We start from the raw sequence: 18,890 nt of genomic DNA on the forward strand, positions 1-18,890 counted from the left end.
TGATGTAGCCAGCTCAAGCCATAGCTAAGAGGGGTACTGACTGTTACGGTGTGCTCAGGTGGTTTTATAAGGGGGGTGCATGTGACCACTTCACAGATGAGAAAACAAAGACTTGGAGAGATCAAGGAACTTACTCAAGGCCCCAGATAGAGTAATAAGCAAGTGAAGGTTATCATAAGTGTAGTGGAGTCTGAACTCAAACCCACACTTCCCAAAACCTATTCGTTCCTTGCTCTGTGTCATGAAGCCACTCAAGCAAAATAAAGATACAGACGTGGTCAATATAGACTTTTGTTCTAAGAAGTTTGGCTGTAAAGGGAAGGAGGAAAAGCAGCTAGTAATAGAATGGGGGACAAGGGTAAGAAAGGATATTGTTGTGTCTCTTTGGAGTGGAGAAGATTGACCATGTTTAAGGTGAAACATGCTCCTGAAAGATGAAACACACCATCCACAGCACATAGTAAGTGCTTAAGAAATAATTTTGCTCGGTGCAAGTAAAGGAGTTAATAGTTAACAGAGCAGGGTTCATAAGGAAGCCAACACTGATAAGAACCAAGAATGCCAGTTAGTACTAAGGAAGATCGACATTTTTCCAGAGAATCAGGGGCAAAGAAAAGGAGGGTGAGCAAGATATAAGGAGGTTTTAATAAGTTAGAATGAAGGGTAAGCAGGGAGGGTCAAGTGGAGTGCTCTCCCTGTTCTGAGTAAAACAGGAGGTAAAGTTATCTGTGGGGAAAGAGGAAGGCATGGGTGAGGTCCAGAAATGTGGGGAGTTTTGAAACAACCAGTATAGTAAACGTGATCAGATCTCAGGGATACTTGGTCCTGAGAGAGTTAGTGTTCGGTTAGGTGTAAACGAATGTGCACAGGTGTGCAGCCGCTAGGGGTCCCGTTAAGTGTGCACCTAGATTGTTGTACAAATCACCCTGTGCAGAGTTCACCAGTCAGGGACTCTGGAAATGCCCAACAGCTGCTAGAGCTTCTCCCTTTGGATGGGCAATAGCTGTGTGCCTACCCAGGCCCAAAGAAAAGTCTCTATTCCGAGTTGCCAGTTCAATGGCTAAATCCTGGGGCAGGCATGTAATAATTCCCAAATAAATAAACAGGGACACCTGGGTGGCTCATTCGGTTAAGCGTCTGCCTTCAGCTCAGATCATGATCCCATCGAGTCCCTCATCGGGCTTCTTGCTCCGCGAGGAGCCTCCTTCTCGCTCTGCCTGCCACTCCCCCTGCTTGTGCTTTCTCTCTCTGTCTCTCTCTGACAAATAAATAAAATCTTAAAAAAAATAAACGACGAACTTTATAAATGATTTCAAAATATCTTAAGTCAAGATAACTTAGTAATGATTTTATTTGAGGTACCCCTCATCCTTGGGGAATCATCTATTATGTTTATACAACACTTTGGACTTTTCAAGATGCTTTCATGCGTGTCAGTCATCTAATCCTTAAACCTTTGTTGAGTAGTTGAGATCATATTACTACCAGGCGGGACAGATGGAAAAACGAAACCAGGTGGAGGTTAGTTAACTGATTTGCGGAAGACAAAGAACTCTTTGGTGATAGAGCTGGTGGTAAAATCAAAGTTTTCTAATGCTTGGCCCAATTCAAGACATCCCAAGAAAACCAAAGTTAGCAATCCCCTCATCTTCTCATCCCTTTTTTTTTCTTTCCCCTCAATTCTGTTTCTTATGTTTGGAGAGTTTTAGATCCTGACAAAATATCACCCCTTTGGGCAGCCTGTGTTTCAATGAACCTGGAGCTGCCCTTTACAGAACCAGAGAGCCCTGCACACCACTGACTCATGGAGAGCCCTTACCTAGTGGTTTCTTCCTAGTAAAATGATGCTGGCATCCCAACCATCAGGCACCCACTCAGGTGTGCCTGAGCAGGGGCACTTGACTTGTGCGGGCCCTCTTCTGAGGTTCCAAAATTAAAGATGATGAAAATTTGTTGGGGCACCTGGGTGGCACAGTTTGTTGAGCATCCGACTCTTGGTTTTGGCTCAGGTCGTGATCTTAGGGTCCTGAGATTAAGCCCTGCGTCAGGCTCCACACTCAGCTAAGATTCTGCTTGAGACTCTCTCTCCCCCTCTCTCTGCCCCTCCCCACTAAAATAAATAAATCCTAAAAAAAAAAAGAAGAAAGAAAAGATGAAAATTGAATCAGATGTTGGTAACCTCCCAAATTCTTGAGAGCTGTTTCCGTGCTTTTGTGTCTCTCCCTTTCATTCCCAACCTTCCCCATTTTTCCTGTAACCAGTATGAACTGTCTCTTATGCAAAAATAGTCAGTTCTCACTTATTTTTGCCAAGTCACATTTTTATTATGATTAAGAATTTTATTATTAAAATTATTACATCTCTGGTAGAAGTTCAAAGGTTACAGCAAGATGTAAGTCAAGCTCCCACTTGACTTTTTAGCAAAATGCTCCGTATCTCCTTCTTAAAGCCTTGAACTACTGTCAAAATGTCCAGGAACACAGTTCTAGGATTCTGACTTGGGATGGGAATGGGTAGTAAGTTGCAAATTCACCTGATTGGTTACCACCACCGAGTTGTCCTGTACCGTCCAAGAGAGCAGCTCCATGCACTGAGAGGCCCATACCCCCTACACAATCCTACCATTCTTCTAGGAATTCCAAATGGTCTTATCAGATCCAGTATTTTAAAGCCACAGATCACTTACACAACACTTGCTGAGCTCTGGGGGATAAGACTCATGGTAGATCTGTTTGGGGTATTGTCTCTCAACTTACATCCTTAATTCTTGATGCCCACTAAACTCCAAACTTGTTTTTTCCTTTATTTAGTTCATATCTTCTGATCTCTTTTATGACTGCATTTCAAATTCCTCAATTCCATTTCTTGAGACTTTTTTTCCTTGCTAGCCTATGTCAGTCACCCACCTTTAAGGGCCCATTTTCCACTAGCTCATGAATGCCTACTTTCCTGCTACCTGGTTTCCAAAATCAAATTCTGATATAAATTATAAATTTAGCATCTAAAACATCCATAGATGTGAGTATATGCTTCAGAATTACTTTACCATCTCCAGAGCTAGTTCTGCCCCACGTAAAACTGAAAATAGTCGTACAAAATCACACTAAGAGGAAAGGTATCAATCAGAAAAGCTAGACTTACACTCAGATCTTTGGAAAGTGTGTTAACATTTGCAATGGAACTTACCAATAATGTCCACATCCATTCCTTGAGGAGCAGCAGAACATAGCAGAAAGGGCGTAGACATCATAAGAAACTGACTAGGGTTCAAACTCAGCCAGAGTTAAGTTTCTATTGCTTACAAACTCTCTGAACATGGGTAGTTTTCTTAACTATCGAATGGAAACTAGATAAGAACATAAACCCCAGAGGGTTGTTATAAAGATTAAATAAGATTAAATATATAAAATGCCTAGAATGATGCCTGGCAGAAAAAAAAAAAAAAAAGATTACTTAACGTTGTTATCATTAATCCCAGAAATTTCCTATAGATTCAGTGTTTCTGTTTCTTCTTTACTTATTTTATTATAATTCAATATACACCCTCTTCTTTCCCTCACAACAGACTAGATTTTTGGTTTTGAGAATTCCAATATTATTATTTATATTTTAGCATACTTTATAAAGTCCAGATTGAGATTTTAAAGCCAATCATATTACATTAAGGTGAGTCTCCTGGATTTTTTTTTCTCAAAAACTGAGATGCTTTTCCTTAGAATGATTTTGTATACATGCAAATATATCCCTTATGGTATTTGAAAGTGACCGCAGATTTTGCAAAGCAAAATGTTTCACTGCTAAATACTAGTGTAACACAGGAACACCTTAGTTTATGTTCTCCAAGCTTGAGGAAGGAACAGAACACTTGAAAGATTAGTTTAGTACCTCATTATGCCTTTCAAATGACCTCTGACAAGTTTCCAAAGGTAATTATTTTAAAAAATCCAACCAGTCCCCCTCTGTCTCTTAGCTGTGCTTTCCCCCAGCTCTGCCACATCCTCAGGCAGACCCTTCCCTGGCGGTGGTGAGACAGATGCTGACAATGCCGGGTGGGGGGGTGGGGCGGTGGGAATGCTCCTCAGAGGTCCAAGTCCAGTGGGAAAGCAAGCACCCCCCTTTCTGGGTAGCTCAAGTTATTATAACTAAGGAAAGGAGAATGGATACCAGACAAGCAGAACAGCAGGGGCCCAGCACAGATGCCCTGTCAGAAAGTCTCATATGCCCATGTAGAGATGAAAGAGTACTACAGGGGTTTGGTGGTGAGTCAGTTTTTAGTCTTTCCAGTTCATCGTTCCCCAAAACATGTCTGTAATTTCTCACCTCCAGGCCTTAGATCACTTTCAGATGGTAACACCCCTGGCTTGTCCAAATCTTTTCCATGAAAAGATAATTCACAGGTGGATGATAAACATTTTTCTTCTGTTTAGACAACAGTTTTCCACTCACAGTGGCTTATTCCCTGTGAGTACAGCTTTCAAATCCTTTAGGAATCTATCAGACTGTATTATTTATAAATTAAAATAGTGTGTGTTATTTTCATTTGTCAAATTCACTGGGATTTTTAATGTGTATTCTGGGATAACAGAGGCATTTCAAGTCAGTAAGCAATAGCTCATTAGATAAATGGTGCAGGGACGCTTAATGATCTAAGAACAACAGCAACAGCAACAAAAACCATAAAACTAGATCACGATCTCACACCTAACTCCAAAATAAATTCTTTAATCATTTCAAAGAGTTAAATGTGAAAAAATGAGTCCAAAAGAAGTAGAAAAAAATGTAAGGTTAATAATTATGTGTTCTCAGGGCACCTGGCTGGCTCAGTGGGTGGAGCGTGCAACTCTTGATCTTGGGGTTGTGGGCTCGAGCCCCACGTTGGGTGTGGAGATTACTTGAAAATAAAATCTTTAAAAAATAATAATAATGGGGGCGCCTGGGTGGCTCAGTCAGTTAAGCATCAGCCTTTGGCTCAGGTCATGATCCCAGGGTCCTGGGATCGAGCCCCGCATCAGGGTCTCTGCTCAGCAGGGGAGTCTGCTTCTCCTTCTCCCACTCCCCCTGCTTGTGCTCTCTCTGTATCTCTGTCAAATAAATAAATAAAATATTTAAAAATAGTAATAATAATAATAATAATACTGATGTGTTCTAAGGGTAGGGAAGGCATTCCCAAACATAACTCTAGTGATAGAAACTATATATAAAAGAATTTACTCACTGAATTAGAGAAAAAGTAGTTAAGTCCTAAATATCAAAAAAGCTTAACTTATTGATGACAAAAATGAAATGGGAAAAATATTTCTAACATAAATGTAACAGTTGGGAAATTTTATTTATCAGAATTGTGGGGGAACTAATTCTCCCTACCTCAACCCCTCCCCAAAAATAGCTGCCAAAGAGAAGATGAGCAATTCCTGTGAGCATTGCACCCAGCAGGTGCCTCACGAGTCAGCAGTGCAGGGCCTGAGTACATTTTAAAACTCTGTACTAGTGAGAGGACTGGAATAGTAAGAAAAGAAGATGAAGAGAGAGGGTAATATTTTTGTCATTGTTGTTTCATTTTTTTAATTTAAATTCAATTAATTAACATAATGTATTACTGGTTTCAGAGGTACAGGTCTGTGATTCATCAGTCATTATATAACATCCAGTGCTCATTACATCATGTGCCCTCCTTAATGTCCATCACCCAGTTACCTCATCCCCCCACCTACCTCCCCTCCAGCAACCCTCAGTTTGTTTTCTTTGATTAAGAGTGTTTTATGGTTTGTCTCCCTGAGAGGGGGTAATATTTTTACTAATTACCAAAATGAAAAATTTGAAAAGAGGCAGAACTATCTAGAAGGAATTAAGAAGCTTTTTGTATATATCATTTAAAACCTTGCCACTGACCCTTTAAGATAACTTACAGTAAAGTACTGTATTTCCTTCAAAGGTTCTGAAGATTTTGGGTTTTATTGGTTGAGACATGGTATGGTTTTTGTTTTGGTTTTTGGTTGGTTTGGGGGGGGGGGGTTCTCGTTTTTGTTGTTGGAGGTTTTTTTGGTATGAACAGCCAGAAGCAGAAGCCAAAGCAGCCCGATTACTACATTCAGTTTGTCCATGTAAGTGGCAAAAAGGTGAATACCCTTAATAAAGACGTTCTATTAGTCACTACAAAAAGGCAAATACTATTTTAAAAACAGGCAAAGGATTTGAATAGATAATACAATTAAAACAAAACATGATGAAGATGAAAAAATTGACCTCAGCGGTGCTCAGAAACATGTAAAATTAAGAAGAAATGTTTTTTTTCAAGAGTGCATCCCCTTTTCCTCTCAAAAAAATTGTCCCCAAATTAGGAGGACAAGAAAAACAAACTTCATATTTAGGGAAACTAGGCGACATACATAAATCCAATGCATCATGTATAAAATCAGAAAGGGTCAAAGCAAAGCCAGGAGATACAGAGACATTCTATTCATGAGATAGCCAAAAGAACCTATGAATTTTTTAGGTATAAGCAATGGTGTGCTGGTAAATTTTGAACTAGTTCTCTAAGACAAACTGTGTGTATGTGTGTTATGTATGTATCCACACATGTAATAAATTTTATTGATATAAAAGATGCATAGCATAATATATAAATAAGAATAAGCCAAACAATACTCTTTATTGAAAATTCCTCAGAGCCAGTTGTTGATTTTTGCCAATTTCTTTTACCTGTAGCCAACCTGTGGTTACAATTAAGGAATGAGTGTAGTTCGAACCTGAATGTTGATTGCTATTTTCATTTATGTTAACAAGATGAATGTAAAACAACAAAGATATATGTCAGAACTTCACTCATTTGCCAATGCTGTGACTGACTATTTTGCTGAGTTGTGTAATGCTTTCAAGTACTGGAAAACATTTCCTGAATGTTTTATGCCATTCACCATGTAATAGTTACAGAAACAACACACTTTTAAATTTAATCTGTATTATAAGCATTTTCTCCATCACTCTCTTAAATCTAACAATCAAAAAAACAATAAAGCTGAAATTTGTAGTTCTTGTCTATTTCCAGGATCTAAATAATCCCATTATGCCCACGTTCAATCTACATAGTGAGGTCACTGAATGTAGAGTAGGGAAGAGATGCCAACAGTATTACCATCACATAGTCTTTCCACCATTTATAGCACTTCTCACAATCTTATATGTATCTTATTATATGTTTTTAGTTTTTATCTATCTCCCCAAATCCATAAGAGCAGAAATTTGTATCTGTTTTTTCTCTTTTGTATCCTAGTGCCTAGAACAGAACTTGACACATATAGTAAGCATTCAATAAACATTTGTTGAATAAAAAATAAAATGTTCAACTTACTATATGCCAGGTACTGTCCTAAATGTTTTACATGTGTTAAGTCTAAAGTCCTCACCGCAATCCTATGAGCTGGCACTATTATGATTTTCATTTTCCAGATGAAACGAGAAGTGACTTATCCAAGTCACCCAGCAGGTAAGTGGTGGAGCCAGGATTTAAACTCAGGCACTTTGGCTCCAGATCTTGGACTCTTTATCACAATGCGTTCTCTCAATATATCAGAGCCCTGATGCCGGCAAAAAGAAATCTCAGAATGTCAGATGTGTGGCAGACCTTAAAAGCAACCAGGTCACATTAGAGCAAGTGGACAAGGGTGGTATACTGGAACCGATTCATTATCTGACAGGTTTGGTTTTGTAGAAAATGCTTAAAGACATTTTACAGCACTGTTGGAAATTGTGGGAAGGAAGAGTTCCAAAGAAAAATCTTTGCAAATGACAAAATAAGACAGTTATTAACTCCAGGAAAACAGTAAGTTGAATGAGAAAGGAAATGTAATCATAGTACACTGCTTGATTCAACAAAAAATAGTATTTACCAAGTCATGATAATGAAAACAATGAACATGGATTTAATTCAACAAAAAAAAAGTTACGCTTTTGCTACATTGGAAAAGGAAGGGGAAGAGGGCAAAAATCTACATCTACCAAACAGAAAATCAATAATTTTTTCAAGCAGTAGCTATATGGATATGTGTGTGTGTGTGTATATATATAAAGGTAAATGCAAAAGAAACATCTAAAACATTGGAAGTTTTTGGTATTTGATATTGATATTTTGATAAAAATGAAATTAAAACAAAAGGTAGAATGTCTTCCATAATATTGTGAAAAATTCAAAGCATAATAATGCCGATGTTGGCAAAAATATGTGAAAATCACTCTCATATACTAGCTGATGGAGTTGTCAGTTGATGTTTCTCTGGAAGACAATTTGATATTTTGTATCAAAAGTCTTAAAAAATGTTGTTTGACCCAGCATTTCCGCTTAATGGAATTCATTCTAAGAAAAAACTTTAAATATGTGCAAAGACTAAGACATTTCTTATTACAGCTAAAAGGAAAGGAATTAATACAAATATCCAATATTAGAGCCTTAGTGGGGTTTTTTTTTCCATCATGGTAGAGCTGCCTAAGGAAAAATTGTCACGTTACTAAAAGTTATAATTAGATTAACCCAGAATGATATTTATGATATTGAAACAAATAAAAATACTGGTAACAAAATAGCAAATGGTTCCATTTTACTCCCCTGCTTGTAAAAGTGTATGTTTGCACTAAAATGTTTCAAAATACATGTAATTCAGTAGCTATTGCTGGGTGATGGGGTTATGGGTGATTCATATTTATTTAGTTCTGTTTGTCTTTATATTATAATCTCTACAATATATATGATTTATTTGTGAGGTTGTTTAATACATTTCAATGTTTAGAAATCATACCTGAGGGTGCCTGGGTGGCTCAGTTGGTTAAGCGACTGCCTTCAGCTCAGGTCATGATCCCGGAGTCCCAGGATTGAGTCCCACATCAGGCTCCTGGCTCAGCGGGGAGTCTGCTTCTCCTTCTGACCCTCTACCCTCTCATGCTTTCTCTCTCTCTCTCTCAAATAAATAAATAAAATCTTTAAAAAAAAAAAAAAGAAATCATACCTGAAACAAAATCTTCTCATTAAAGATTCAAGGAAGTCATTGAAAACAAGAAAAATGTGTTACCTATGAGAGCAGACACAAAAACTACACCTCTTTGGTCTAAAATAATGAGTCCAGGGCACCTGGGTGGCTCAGTTGGTTAAGTGACTGCCTTCGGCTCAGGTCATGATCCTGGAGTCCCTGGATTAAGTCCCACATCAGGCTCCCTGCTTGGCGGGGAGTCTGCTTCTCCCTCTGACCCTCCCCCTCTCATGTGCTCTCTCTCTCTCTCATTCTCTCTCTCAAATAAATAAATACAATCTTTAAAAAAAAAATTGTTTAAAAAAAAATCTCTATAAAATAATGAGTCCAATGAAACATCATCTACCTTTTTAAAATCAAAATGAATGTGGGATTAAAGTTGATGTAGACTTCTTCACAAAATCCGGAATATTGAAACTGTGGTTTACAAAAGCTTAGAAAACGTAAGAGAAATTCTTTTTCTTTTTTTAAATTTTTTATTATGCAATTTTTCGCCTGTATACTCTACACCTAGATTTAACAATAGTTAAGGTTGGGTGCCTGGGTGGCTCAGTCGTTAAGCGTCTGCCTTCGGCTCAGGTCATGATCCTGGGGTCCTGGGATCGAGCCCCGTATCGGGCTCCCTGCTCAGCGGGGAGCCTGCTTCTCCCTCTCCTACTCCGCCTGCTTGTGTTCCCTCTCTCGCTGTCTCTCTCTGTCAAATAAATAAAATAAAATCTTTAAAAAAAAAAAAAAACAATAGTTAAGGTTTTTCTTAACAAGGTAAGAGAAATTCCTTTTAATAGTGAGAATTAAAGAACTTATCTATCTCAGAAAAAGGGATGTTTATCAACATCACTAATCATCATGGAAATGCAAATCAAAAGCACAATGAGATATCACCTCACACATGTTAACAAAAAGACAAGAGATAGCAAATGCCAGGAAGTGGAGAAAATGGAACACTTGTGTACATTGTTGGGAATGTAAACAGGCACAGCCACTGTGGAAAACAGTATAGACTTTTCTCAATAAATTAAAAGTAGAACTACCATACGATCCAGCAAACCCACTTCTGTGTATATATCAAAAAGCAACAAAGTAATTATTCAAAGAGATACCTCTACTCCCGTATGTATAGCAGTATTAATCACAACAACCAAGGAATGGATATGACCTACGACCTACGTGTCCATCAACAGATGGATAAAGAAAATGTAGTAGATATATAAAATGCAATATTATTCACCCTTAAGAAAAAAGAAAATCATGTAATATTTGACAATATGGATGAATCTGGAGGGTATTATGCTAGTGAAATAAGCCGGAAAGCCAGACAAAGACAAAAAATGCATGGTTCAATGACATGTGTAATCTAAAAAACAAAACAAAAAAGTCAAACTCATAGAAACAGTAAAAAGATGGTTGTCAGGAGCTAAGGTGAGGAAAATAGGAAGAGGTTGATCAAAGGGTACAAACTTTCAGTTATAAGATGTATAAGGTCTGAGGATCTAAAGTAAAATATGGTGACTATAGTTAACGATGTATTGTATAACTGAAATTTGTTGAGAGACTAAAACTTAAGTGTCCTCATCCTCCCCCCCTCAAAAAGATAAATACATGAGATGGATGTGTTGATTAACTCAATGGAGGGAAAACCTTTCAAAAAAAACCACACATATATATATAGAAAAATCATCATGTTATATAATTTAACTATTTTATAATTTTGTCAATTATACCTCAATAAATCTGAAAAAATAGAACATTTAAAATGCCATGTTCTATGATACTTAGAATATTAGACTCTTTAAAGCATTAATTTAACAGGATGCATTTCTTACATTTTTATTTTTAAGATCTTCATTTCTGCATATTTGAAATAGCCAGCTCTTGTGTTTTGAAGGTTTATCTTAATTCACGGTATTTTTTGTTCTGCTTCTTAGGTACCAGCAAAGGCCAAACGTCTTACTCAACTACTTCCCTGCCACCACCTCCACCACCCCATCCAGCATGTCACCCAACACAACCGCCAGTCCCAAGTCTACCTCCCAGAAACATTAAACCTCCCTTAGATCTAAAGTAAGTAAAGATTATCTTGCCATTTCTTTGTCAATCTCTTGCCATAGATTTTCAGACTCTGCTTGGCTGAATGCTGGAGTTCCATGGGAAACTGCTGGGGCCACAAATGTGGGCAGATGGAAGGAGGAGGGATGGCTGAGCAGGCTGCTCTCCTACCCCCATATCCTTCAGCCAGTATTGTTTATCTGTTTTTACAGTAGCTTTTCCCTTAGGAGTTCATTTGAAAAAAAATTTCCACTGCCTTTTAAATATTTTGAAGCTTTCTTCAGGTTAGCATTACAATCATCTCTTCCACCATCACTACCATTATCATAATCGTTACCACCACCACCATCAACACTGCCATCACCACCATCCCCATCGTAATCATCACCACCATCACCATTATCATAATCACCACCATCATCACCACCATATTTTACTGACTACTTATGACACACTAGAAACTTTACATATATAAGTAGAAAGTGTTTTCATCATTTCACAGATGAAGAAATGGGAATTTACAGAGGCTAAGTAACTTCTCCAAGATTACACAAGAATGTAGAGTAGAAATTTGGGGCAATGTCAGTCTGAGTCCAAAGTAAATGTGTGCTTTTAACCACTCTGCTAAATAACCTCCTTAAGTAAAAAATACAGGTTTTCTCTCAATCTTCAGATTTTTGGCTGTGTGTTAAAAGAAACCGGAAACTTTTATTCAAGCCTGCTCTTGTTTTTCTTAGATGGTGCTTTTTAGAAATGTCAAAACTGGATGGGTGCTATGGATGGGATCTTTACCCATGATTTACCAGAATAGCTGGTTAAGGAAAAAGCAGGCACAAGGTTGGGATAGAATGAATGTCATTTTAAAAAGACATTGGATAATGGCAAGTATAGATCCTTATGGCAAGTTAGACTGTTGTCTTCCCTTTCTTCTAGAAAATTGCTTTACATAATTCTCCTTAACCACAAATAAGCAATATCCCAAAATATTTAGCTACATTTTTTTTCCTCCATTTCAATCCCCTACCAGACTGGTGTTCTTTACATTAAAAGTACTTCATATCCATAATCTATATAATAGAATCTATTAATATCAATATCTGATTGACAGCTTTCTTTTATTGATGATGATTACAGTTTAGAGCAGGGGTTGAAAACACATCTGTCATAGGTAGCCATCACTGTGTTTCACTTCACTGCATTTGTTTGAGGTATAAAGGCAGTAACTAGAAAGTGTTAGAGCAGCTTAGGGGCAATTACCTTGTTTGTGGCCTGCATCGTGCATTTATGTTAACTGTGTGCCCTTCCAGGCATTTGATTTTATGAATTCTAATTAAAAGACTCTAATACCCCATGATATCTTGCTACCAAATAAGAGTTTAAGCCATCTGCCTACTAACATGTAAGTGCTAAATAAATATTTGTTTAGTTAAAATAATTAACATGTGTTCTTATATACACCTGACTCCTAGAAGTTATTTTGCTTTCACATGTATTAAATTGTTTCTTTTTCTTAACCTTTTTTCCTAGTCTGACCAATTTAACTGACTAGATCATGATCTTAGTACTTTTGGATTTTACTATGTGACCCTATCCCAGCTACTGCCTTCAGTCTTGTATAATTCTAGTGAGAAATTTTAATAAATACTCTGAGCATGAATCCCTGAAAATTTATAAGACATGAAGACTGATAATTGTTTGATTGAAAACTGTGGAGAAAGGAGTATTTGGCACTATTTCTGCTTTTGAGGAGTCCCCAAGACCACCATATGTTTGAGGATTCATTTAAAGGACTCACAGGATCCAGCATGTAGTAGTACTCACGGCTAAGATTTATCACAGTGACACTGTCCTTCAATGCCTAGGAGGGACACACTGAGAATGCTCCTTTCTCCAGCTTTGGAAATGTGCAATGCTGCTTCCCAGGGAAGCCCGGTAGAGATAAGTTTTTACTGAGAGTTTGTCACATAGGCATCTTCAGCCTAACCACTACCAAAATACCAGAGCTCTAGAAGGAAAGGAGGTTTTCACCAAAATTTGCATGGTTTATACAGTCTAGGCACAGCAAGGCACTCTTACCAATTAGGCAACTTTTCATATCAGTGTAGGGAATTTTTTAGAAATGGAGTTCCCAGATGCAAGCCAAGGGCCAATCTTGGTGTCAGATTCTTCTAAAATTAGCACCTTAGGCCTACTATAGTAACCCTTTTCTGCAAGCCTACTCCCCAGAATCCATTATGATATGGTGGGAAATAAAAAGTTTTAGATGGAAGAAAGGATTTTAAGAACAGTCATATAGCCTGTACTACAAATTCATAAGGATGCTGGTCAAAGTCTCAGCTTTTCAGTGAATTCTTGCAAAGTTGAAAAGGGCCTTACAACCAACTAGGCCCACATTCTTACTTGTAACATCATTTTCATCAGAAAGTAGCAAAATCCACCAATTGTAATAAACTTTACCTCATCCCTATTTCCATCTTATTAGAAACTCCTAATTAGAAAATCAGATTCATCTAAGAGTTCCTGACTCCACAAAATTCATACTCTCAGAAGAAAGATGAAAAGAAACAGGAGTCTTTGGGGATGTTATATTGCCTAGACAAACAATAATTGGGGAATCTGAAAGTCAATTGTCTGATGGAGAGAATAGAGGGAATGAAAGCTAAGGGACATCTACAATTTTTTTTTTAAGTAAAACTGTGGTGTATAGTGAAAGACTTTCAGGTTCCCATCAGAGAGCTCAAGTAAATTCCAAAATCACGAAATAGCTCGATTAGAAACTTTCCCCCAAGTAGGGGAAGCCAGATAAGACACAAAGAAGAAACAAGAGCAAAATGACTCTTGATATTCAGGCTCAAAAATTTATATTTTATATGAGAGGGAAATTTATGGGGTAATCTTTAAGCAAAATTGTGAGATATGGGCGTTCCTGTGCTTTTCCTCATGCCGCCACCCTTCAAACACACGCATGGGTGTTTTCCGCATGCTCCCTCTGCCAGCCTGCAAATGCCGTTCCTCCCCTCTCTGGTCAGATGCCACTCTCAGGTCAAGCTCTAATAGATTTTTTTTACATTCACTCAAGATTTGGGGTTTTTTGAGCCACTACTTTGTGCTGTTGTAATAGTAGTTCAGGAAATATCAGTGAACAAAATAAAAATCCCTGCCCGCATAAAACAGGGGGCAAGAGATCCAAAGAATAAAAATAATAAACAGGTAAAGGAAACAGTATGGTAGGAAGAAAAGAGAGCAGAGTTAGGTAGTGTAGTGGGAGGGTGGGGTTGGGGATAGCATGTCACAACTTTAAGAAAGGGGAGGGTAGGGGCACCTGGGTGGCGTCTGCCTTTGGCTCAGGTCATGATCCCAGGGTCCTGGGATTGAGCCCCGCATCGGGCTCCCTGCTCAGCGGGAAGCCTGCTTCTCCCTCTCCCACTCCCCCTGCTTGTGTTCCCTCTCTCGCTGTCTCTCTCTCTGTCAAATAAATAAAATCTTAAAAAAAAAAAAAGGGGGGGGAGGGTAGCTGCCTTTATAGGCAGTTATATACTTGAGCAAAGACTCACGGAAGTGAGGGAGTTAGGCTTGCAGATGTCTTAAGCAAGACCATTCCGGGCAGAGAGAGCAGACAGAACAAATGCCTAGAATGTTCAAGGACTAGGAAGAGGGTAACTGGTGCTGGAGTAGAGTGAGCAAGGGAAGGAATAGCAGGAAAAGATTCAGCTCACATAGGGCCTTGCCGGTCATAGTCGAGATTGTGTCTCCTCGTGAAGTGGTAACCACTGAAAAAGGTTGAGCACGGCAGTGATGTTTTGACTTATGTTTTATCAAGATCACCTGAACAGCTATATGAAAAGAGATGGTAGACAAATATTGAAACAGGGAAACTAGTCAGGTAGATATTGCAGAAATGCAGGCATGGTATAGAGATGGCTGTAATCAAGATGGTGGCAGTGGAGGTGGAGAGAGGGGTCCAGAATCTGAATATACTTTGAAGGTAGAGACAACAGAATTTGGATTTGGGGTGTGAAGGGAAACAGGCATCAAAAATGGCTCCAGGGCTTTTGGCTTGAGCAACTATAATATAAGGATGATGTTTCCTTCAACTGAAATGGGAGACGGTACAGTTGAGCAAACTTGGGAGTGGGGAAGATCAGGAAGGCATGGCTAGGTTAAGCTTGAGGTGTCTTTTAAACATCTAAGTGGAGTTATTGGAGCAGCAATTGGGTATCAGGAGCGAAGAGTTTGGAAGAGAGTTCTGGTTTCAAAATATAAATTTGAGAGTCATAGGCATATATTCTCCACTTAGAATCATGAGACTGTTACAATCACCAAGGAAGAGAGTATAACTAGAGAGAAGAACCAAGCCCTGGGGCACTCCAACTCTACTAGGCCTGGGAGAAGAAAAATGAACAAGGGACAGTAAAAAGGAACAAACAATAAAATAGGAAGAAAACAAGGGTGTGGTATCCTGGAAGCCAAGTAAATGTAGTATTCCCTAAGACCAAATAAAGGGAAGACTATGGAAGTGGTGGGGGAGAGATATCCTGGACTTGGGATGCAAGCCTGACTGAAATAACATGAGAGGAACAGGAAAGAAGAACTGGAAAGACCAATTATAGACAACACTTTCAAGGAGAAATGGGGAAGTAACTGATGGGAAAAGTGAAGTAGAGTTGTTTTTTTAAGACGGAAGAAATAACAGTATGTTTGTATGCCGATGAGAAAGATCCAGTGAAGAAGGGAAAATTCTAATGGTGTCGAGGGCAGAATTCCTGAAACAAGGACTAGAGCGAGTGGGAAGTAGTGTTCAGGTGAGGGACTGGCTTGCCAAAGGAATATATAACTGAAAGGTTTACAGTCTTCCCGAGGGCATAGAGTCTGCATTGCTTACGGCAAGAAAGGAATTTTTAATTGGTATCAGGGAAGGAATTTCAGGAGATAGGGTGGCCTTAATCACCTGCCTCCCCAGAAGTCAGAGGTAATGACATCATTCAGATCAGGATGCCTTAAGAATGTAAAAGATTGGAGGCAGAAGAGAATTAGAAATAATAACCATCTTTTAAAATAAAGTGGGTGAGGCCCAAGTTCTGTTTTATTTTAAATTGTATTGTTTCCCCACCTAGTGGTCAGAAGTCAACTAATTACATTTTATGCTGTGTTACTCAGACATGAGAAGAGAAACTGAAACGCATTGAAAGAGCTTGTTTATCACTATTAGTGTTCAGATCAACATCTTTTAGTGTAACACGTTTCTTGGCACCACCTTTAAAAATTAATTATAATTTTAACAGTATAACTAATTTTTCATAGGAAAACAGAAACACTGGTTGAATATTTTGGTGTACAAAACAAATTCCATGGTTATTAATAGTAACGAGACAGGAAAAGTGAACTAATAAGAAATAATAAATACTGGGAAGTGACCAAGGTTGAACAGTTCTTACCATGAGGTCATTCATAGTCAGCTTCAGATTTTGGGAGCTCTCAAATCAGACAAAAATAAAGAATTTACCATTATAACCCTCTCATTCATTAGAAATACTTAACATTGTCTGGAATTTGAGACTTGCCCTATCACACATGCACTTCCAAGGGGCCCAACCTAACTCCATTTGGAAACCATTGGCTGAAACAAGTTTTATAGGTTCTCCTGCATTCAATACAGGAAGATATGTTCCCAAGAAAAGTTCACAAAGTCGTAAGATTCTATTCTCAGCAACAGCAAGTATAGAACCAAGTTTCATGTGACACTTAGATTTGCCCTTCTTCTTTAAAAAACAAAAACAAAAACCAAAAAACCTCAACAATTAAAGTTATGAATAGCAAAGAAGATATAAAGGTCAATAGCTTTACATCTTTAAAAGCCAGGAAATAGAGCTCTAATAGCTTTCTAAAAATGGCAGTCGTAATATTGAATTGACTTTGTCTTTCCTATGTAATTCTACACACCACCGTGTAAAAACAAAGAACCAGTGAGAGGTCCTCCTGAACAGACACACTGTTCTAACAACTGATAAGCTTCCTTTTCTTCTCCTTGACCTCCCCCTCTGCTGAGGTCTGTGTGACAGGTGGTTGGTTTCATTGTTTGCCTGTATCTTCATGCAGTTTTTCTCAATGCCTGCAACACTTTTTTTTTTTTTAATAATTGGCGACAGTTTAATCTCAGTTTATTATGACACTCACCTATTTCTCTTCCTCATCTTTTCCCCTTTTATTCTTCACTATCATTCTTACATGATTTCTTATTTATTGAACATTTTCATGTTATATGTGGTGAATTCAGAGCTCTAAAAGTAAACTAAGATTTATATGCTATTGTGTTGGGTTCATGAATCAATGTGTGCATGCAAACATTATCTACAAGTAATAAATGGTTTCTATAAACATGCAGCCACATATGCATGAAATTGCTATGCAGATACTCTCCATTCTGCAACTATTTGTTACTCTCTCAAGTGTTTTAGGAAATAAACTGCAAGTCCAGTAGTCTTTTTGACTAATACTCTTTTTCAAAAATGATCATAAACAAGTCACTTTAATAACAAACATTAATTTAGTTTCTTAGTATTGCTGGGACATAATTAATTCATCAAAAAAAAAATCAAAGTCCTATACATGACTGGAATTATCCTAATAGCTTTCTAAAAATGACAGTCATAATAATAAATTAACTAACAAAGTGACAGTCTCTTACAGTCTCGTAGTAGAAAGAGAGCCATGCAAGCAATTACTCTATAATTATAGTGATACAGAATAATCACTATAATAGAGCAATGTATGACACATAGAAGCAGCAACTGCATGGGCCTAGGGCGTTGGAGATGACTTCACAGAGAAAGGAGTGTTTCAGGAGAGGCTAAAAGATTAAGAAGGGCCACAAACAGGGGATGATAAAGAGAAAGATTATTCTAGGAAAGAAAACAGAGTGGGCTAAGAACAGAGGAACAAGAAACAGAGTGTTCAGAGAGTGAGTCAATATTAATATGTGAAAAAAAAGATGATATAAGAGGATATATGAAAAATAAAACTGTAAAAGAACAGGACTGAGGGACACCTGGGTGGCTCAGTCAGTTAAGCGTCTGCCTTCAGCTCAGGTCTTGATCCCAGGGTCCTGAGATTGAGTCCCGCATGGGGCTTCTTGCTCAATGAGGAGCCTGCTTCTCCTTCTGCCTGCCACACCCCCTGCTTGTGTGCTCTCTCTCCCTCTCTCTTTCCCTCCCTCCCTCTCTCTCTCTCTGACAAATAAATAAATAAAATCTTAAAAAAAAAAAAAAGAACAGGATTGGTCATAAGAACCTTGTATATCATGAAACAGGCTGTAGATTTTATTCTGTAGGATGTCAGTTTTTTTTTGACATCAAAGGTATTTACATCTTGTGCTTTTAATTAATACTCAATTCATTAAAGTTAATAATGCAAAGGCCTAATTTATTTTAAGTACTTAAATTCCCATAACTTTCTATCTTATTTATACATCTAGTAATTTTTATTTAAATAAGAATAGTTGTCAGTGGGATCTTGGACTAATGATTGGACAACTTAGGTTAAATTCTTTCAAATGGATAGTTACATTTAAAAATTTAGTTTTAATTACCCCCTTATATGTTTTACGTTGCATGGATAAATCTATATATTGAACTTTTTAAGCATTTCAAAAACCTAACTGAACAAATTTAATAACTGCACTAAGTAAAATCTTCCCCAAAACTTAAATGACTCTTATAAATCTATCAAAGCATGTCCAGTTCTCTTAAATATTCTAATTGTATTTGCAATGAGATTTTTCTTATACCTTCTAAGAAGCATATTTATTTTGAAAAATTTTATAAAAGGCAG

At 37.8% G+C, this 18,890-nt stretch overlaps 1 protein-coding gene across 2 annotated transcripts in view; it reads left to right on the top strand.

The window, feature by feature from the left end:
• Positions 1-18,890, top strand: part of FYB1 (FYN binding protein 1) — a 109,494-nt gene that overhangs the window by 52,164 nt on the left and 38,440 nt on the right. For both annotated transcript variants that reach the window (XM_021696351.1, XM_044916938.1), the window contains exon 3: positions 10,943-11,078. In XM_021696351.1, coding sequence (XP_021552026.1) covers positions 10,943-11,078 — 136 coding nt within the window. The remainder of the gene's footprint in view (positions 1-10,942; positions 11,079-18,890) is intronic.

Source organism: Neomonachus schauinslandi, chromosome 7 (assembly GCF_002201575.2).
Source record: "Neomonachus schauinslandi chromosome 7, ASM220157v2, whole genome shotgun sequence".
NCBI classification, from domain to species: Eukaryota; Metazoa; Chordata; class Mammalia; order Carnivora; family Phocidae; genus Neomonachus; species Neomonachus schauinslandi.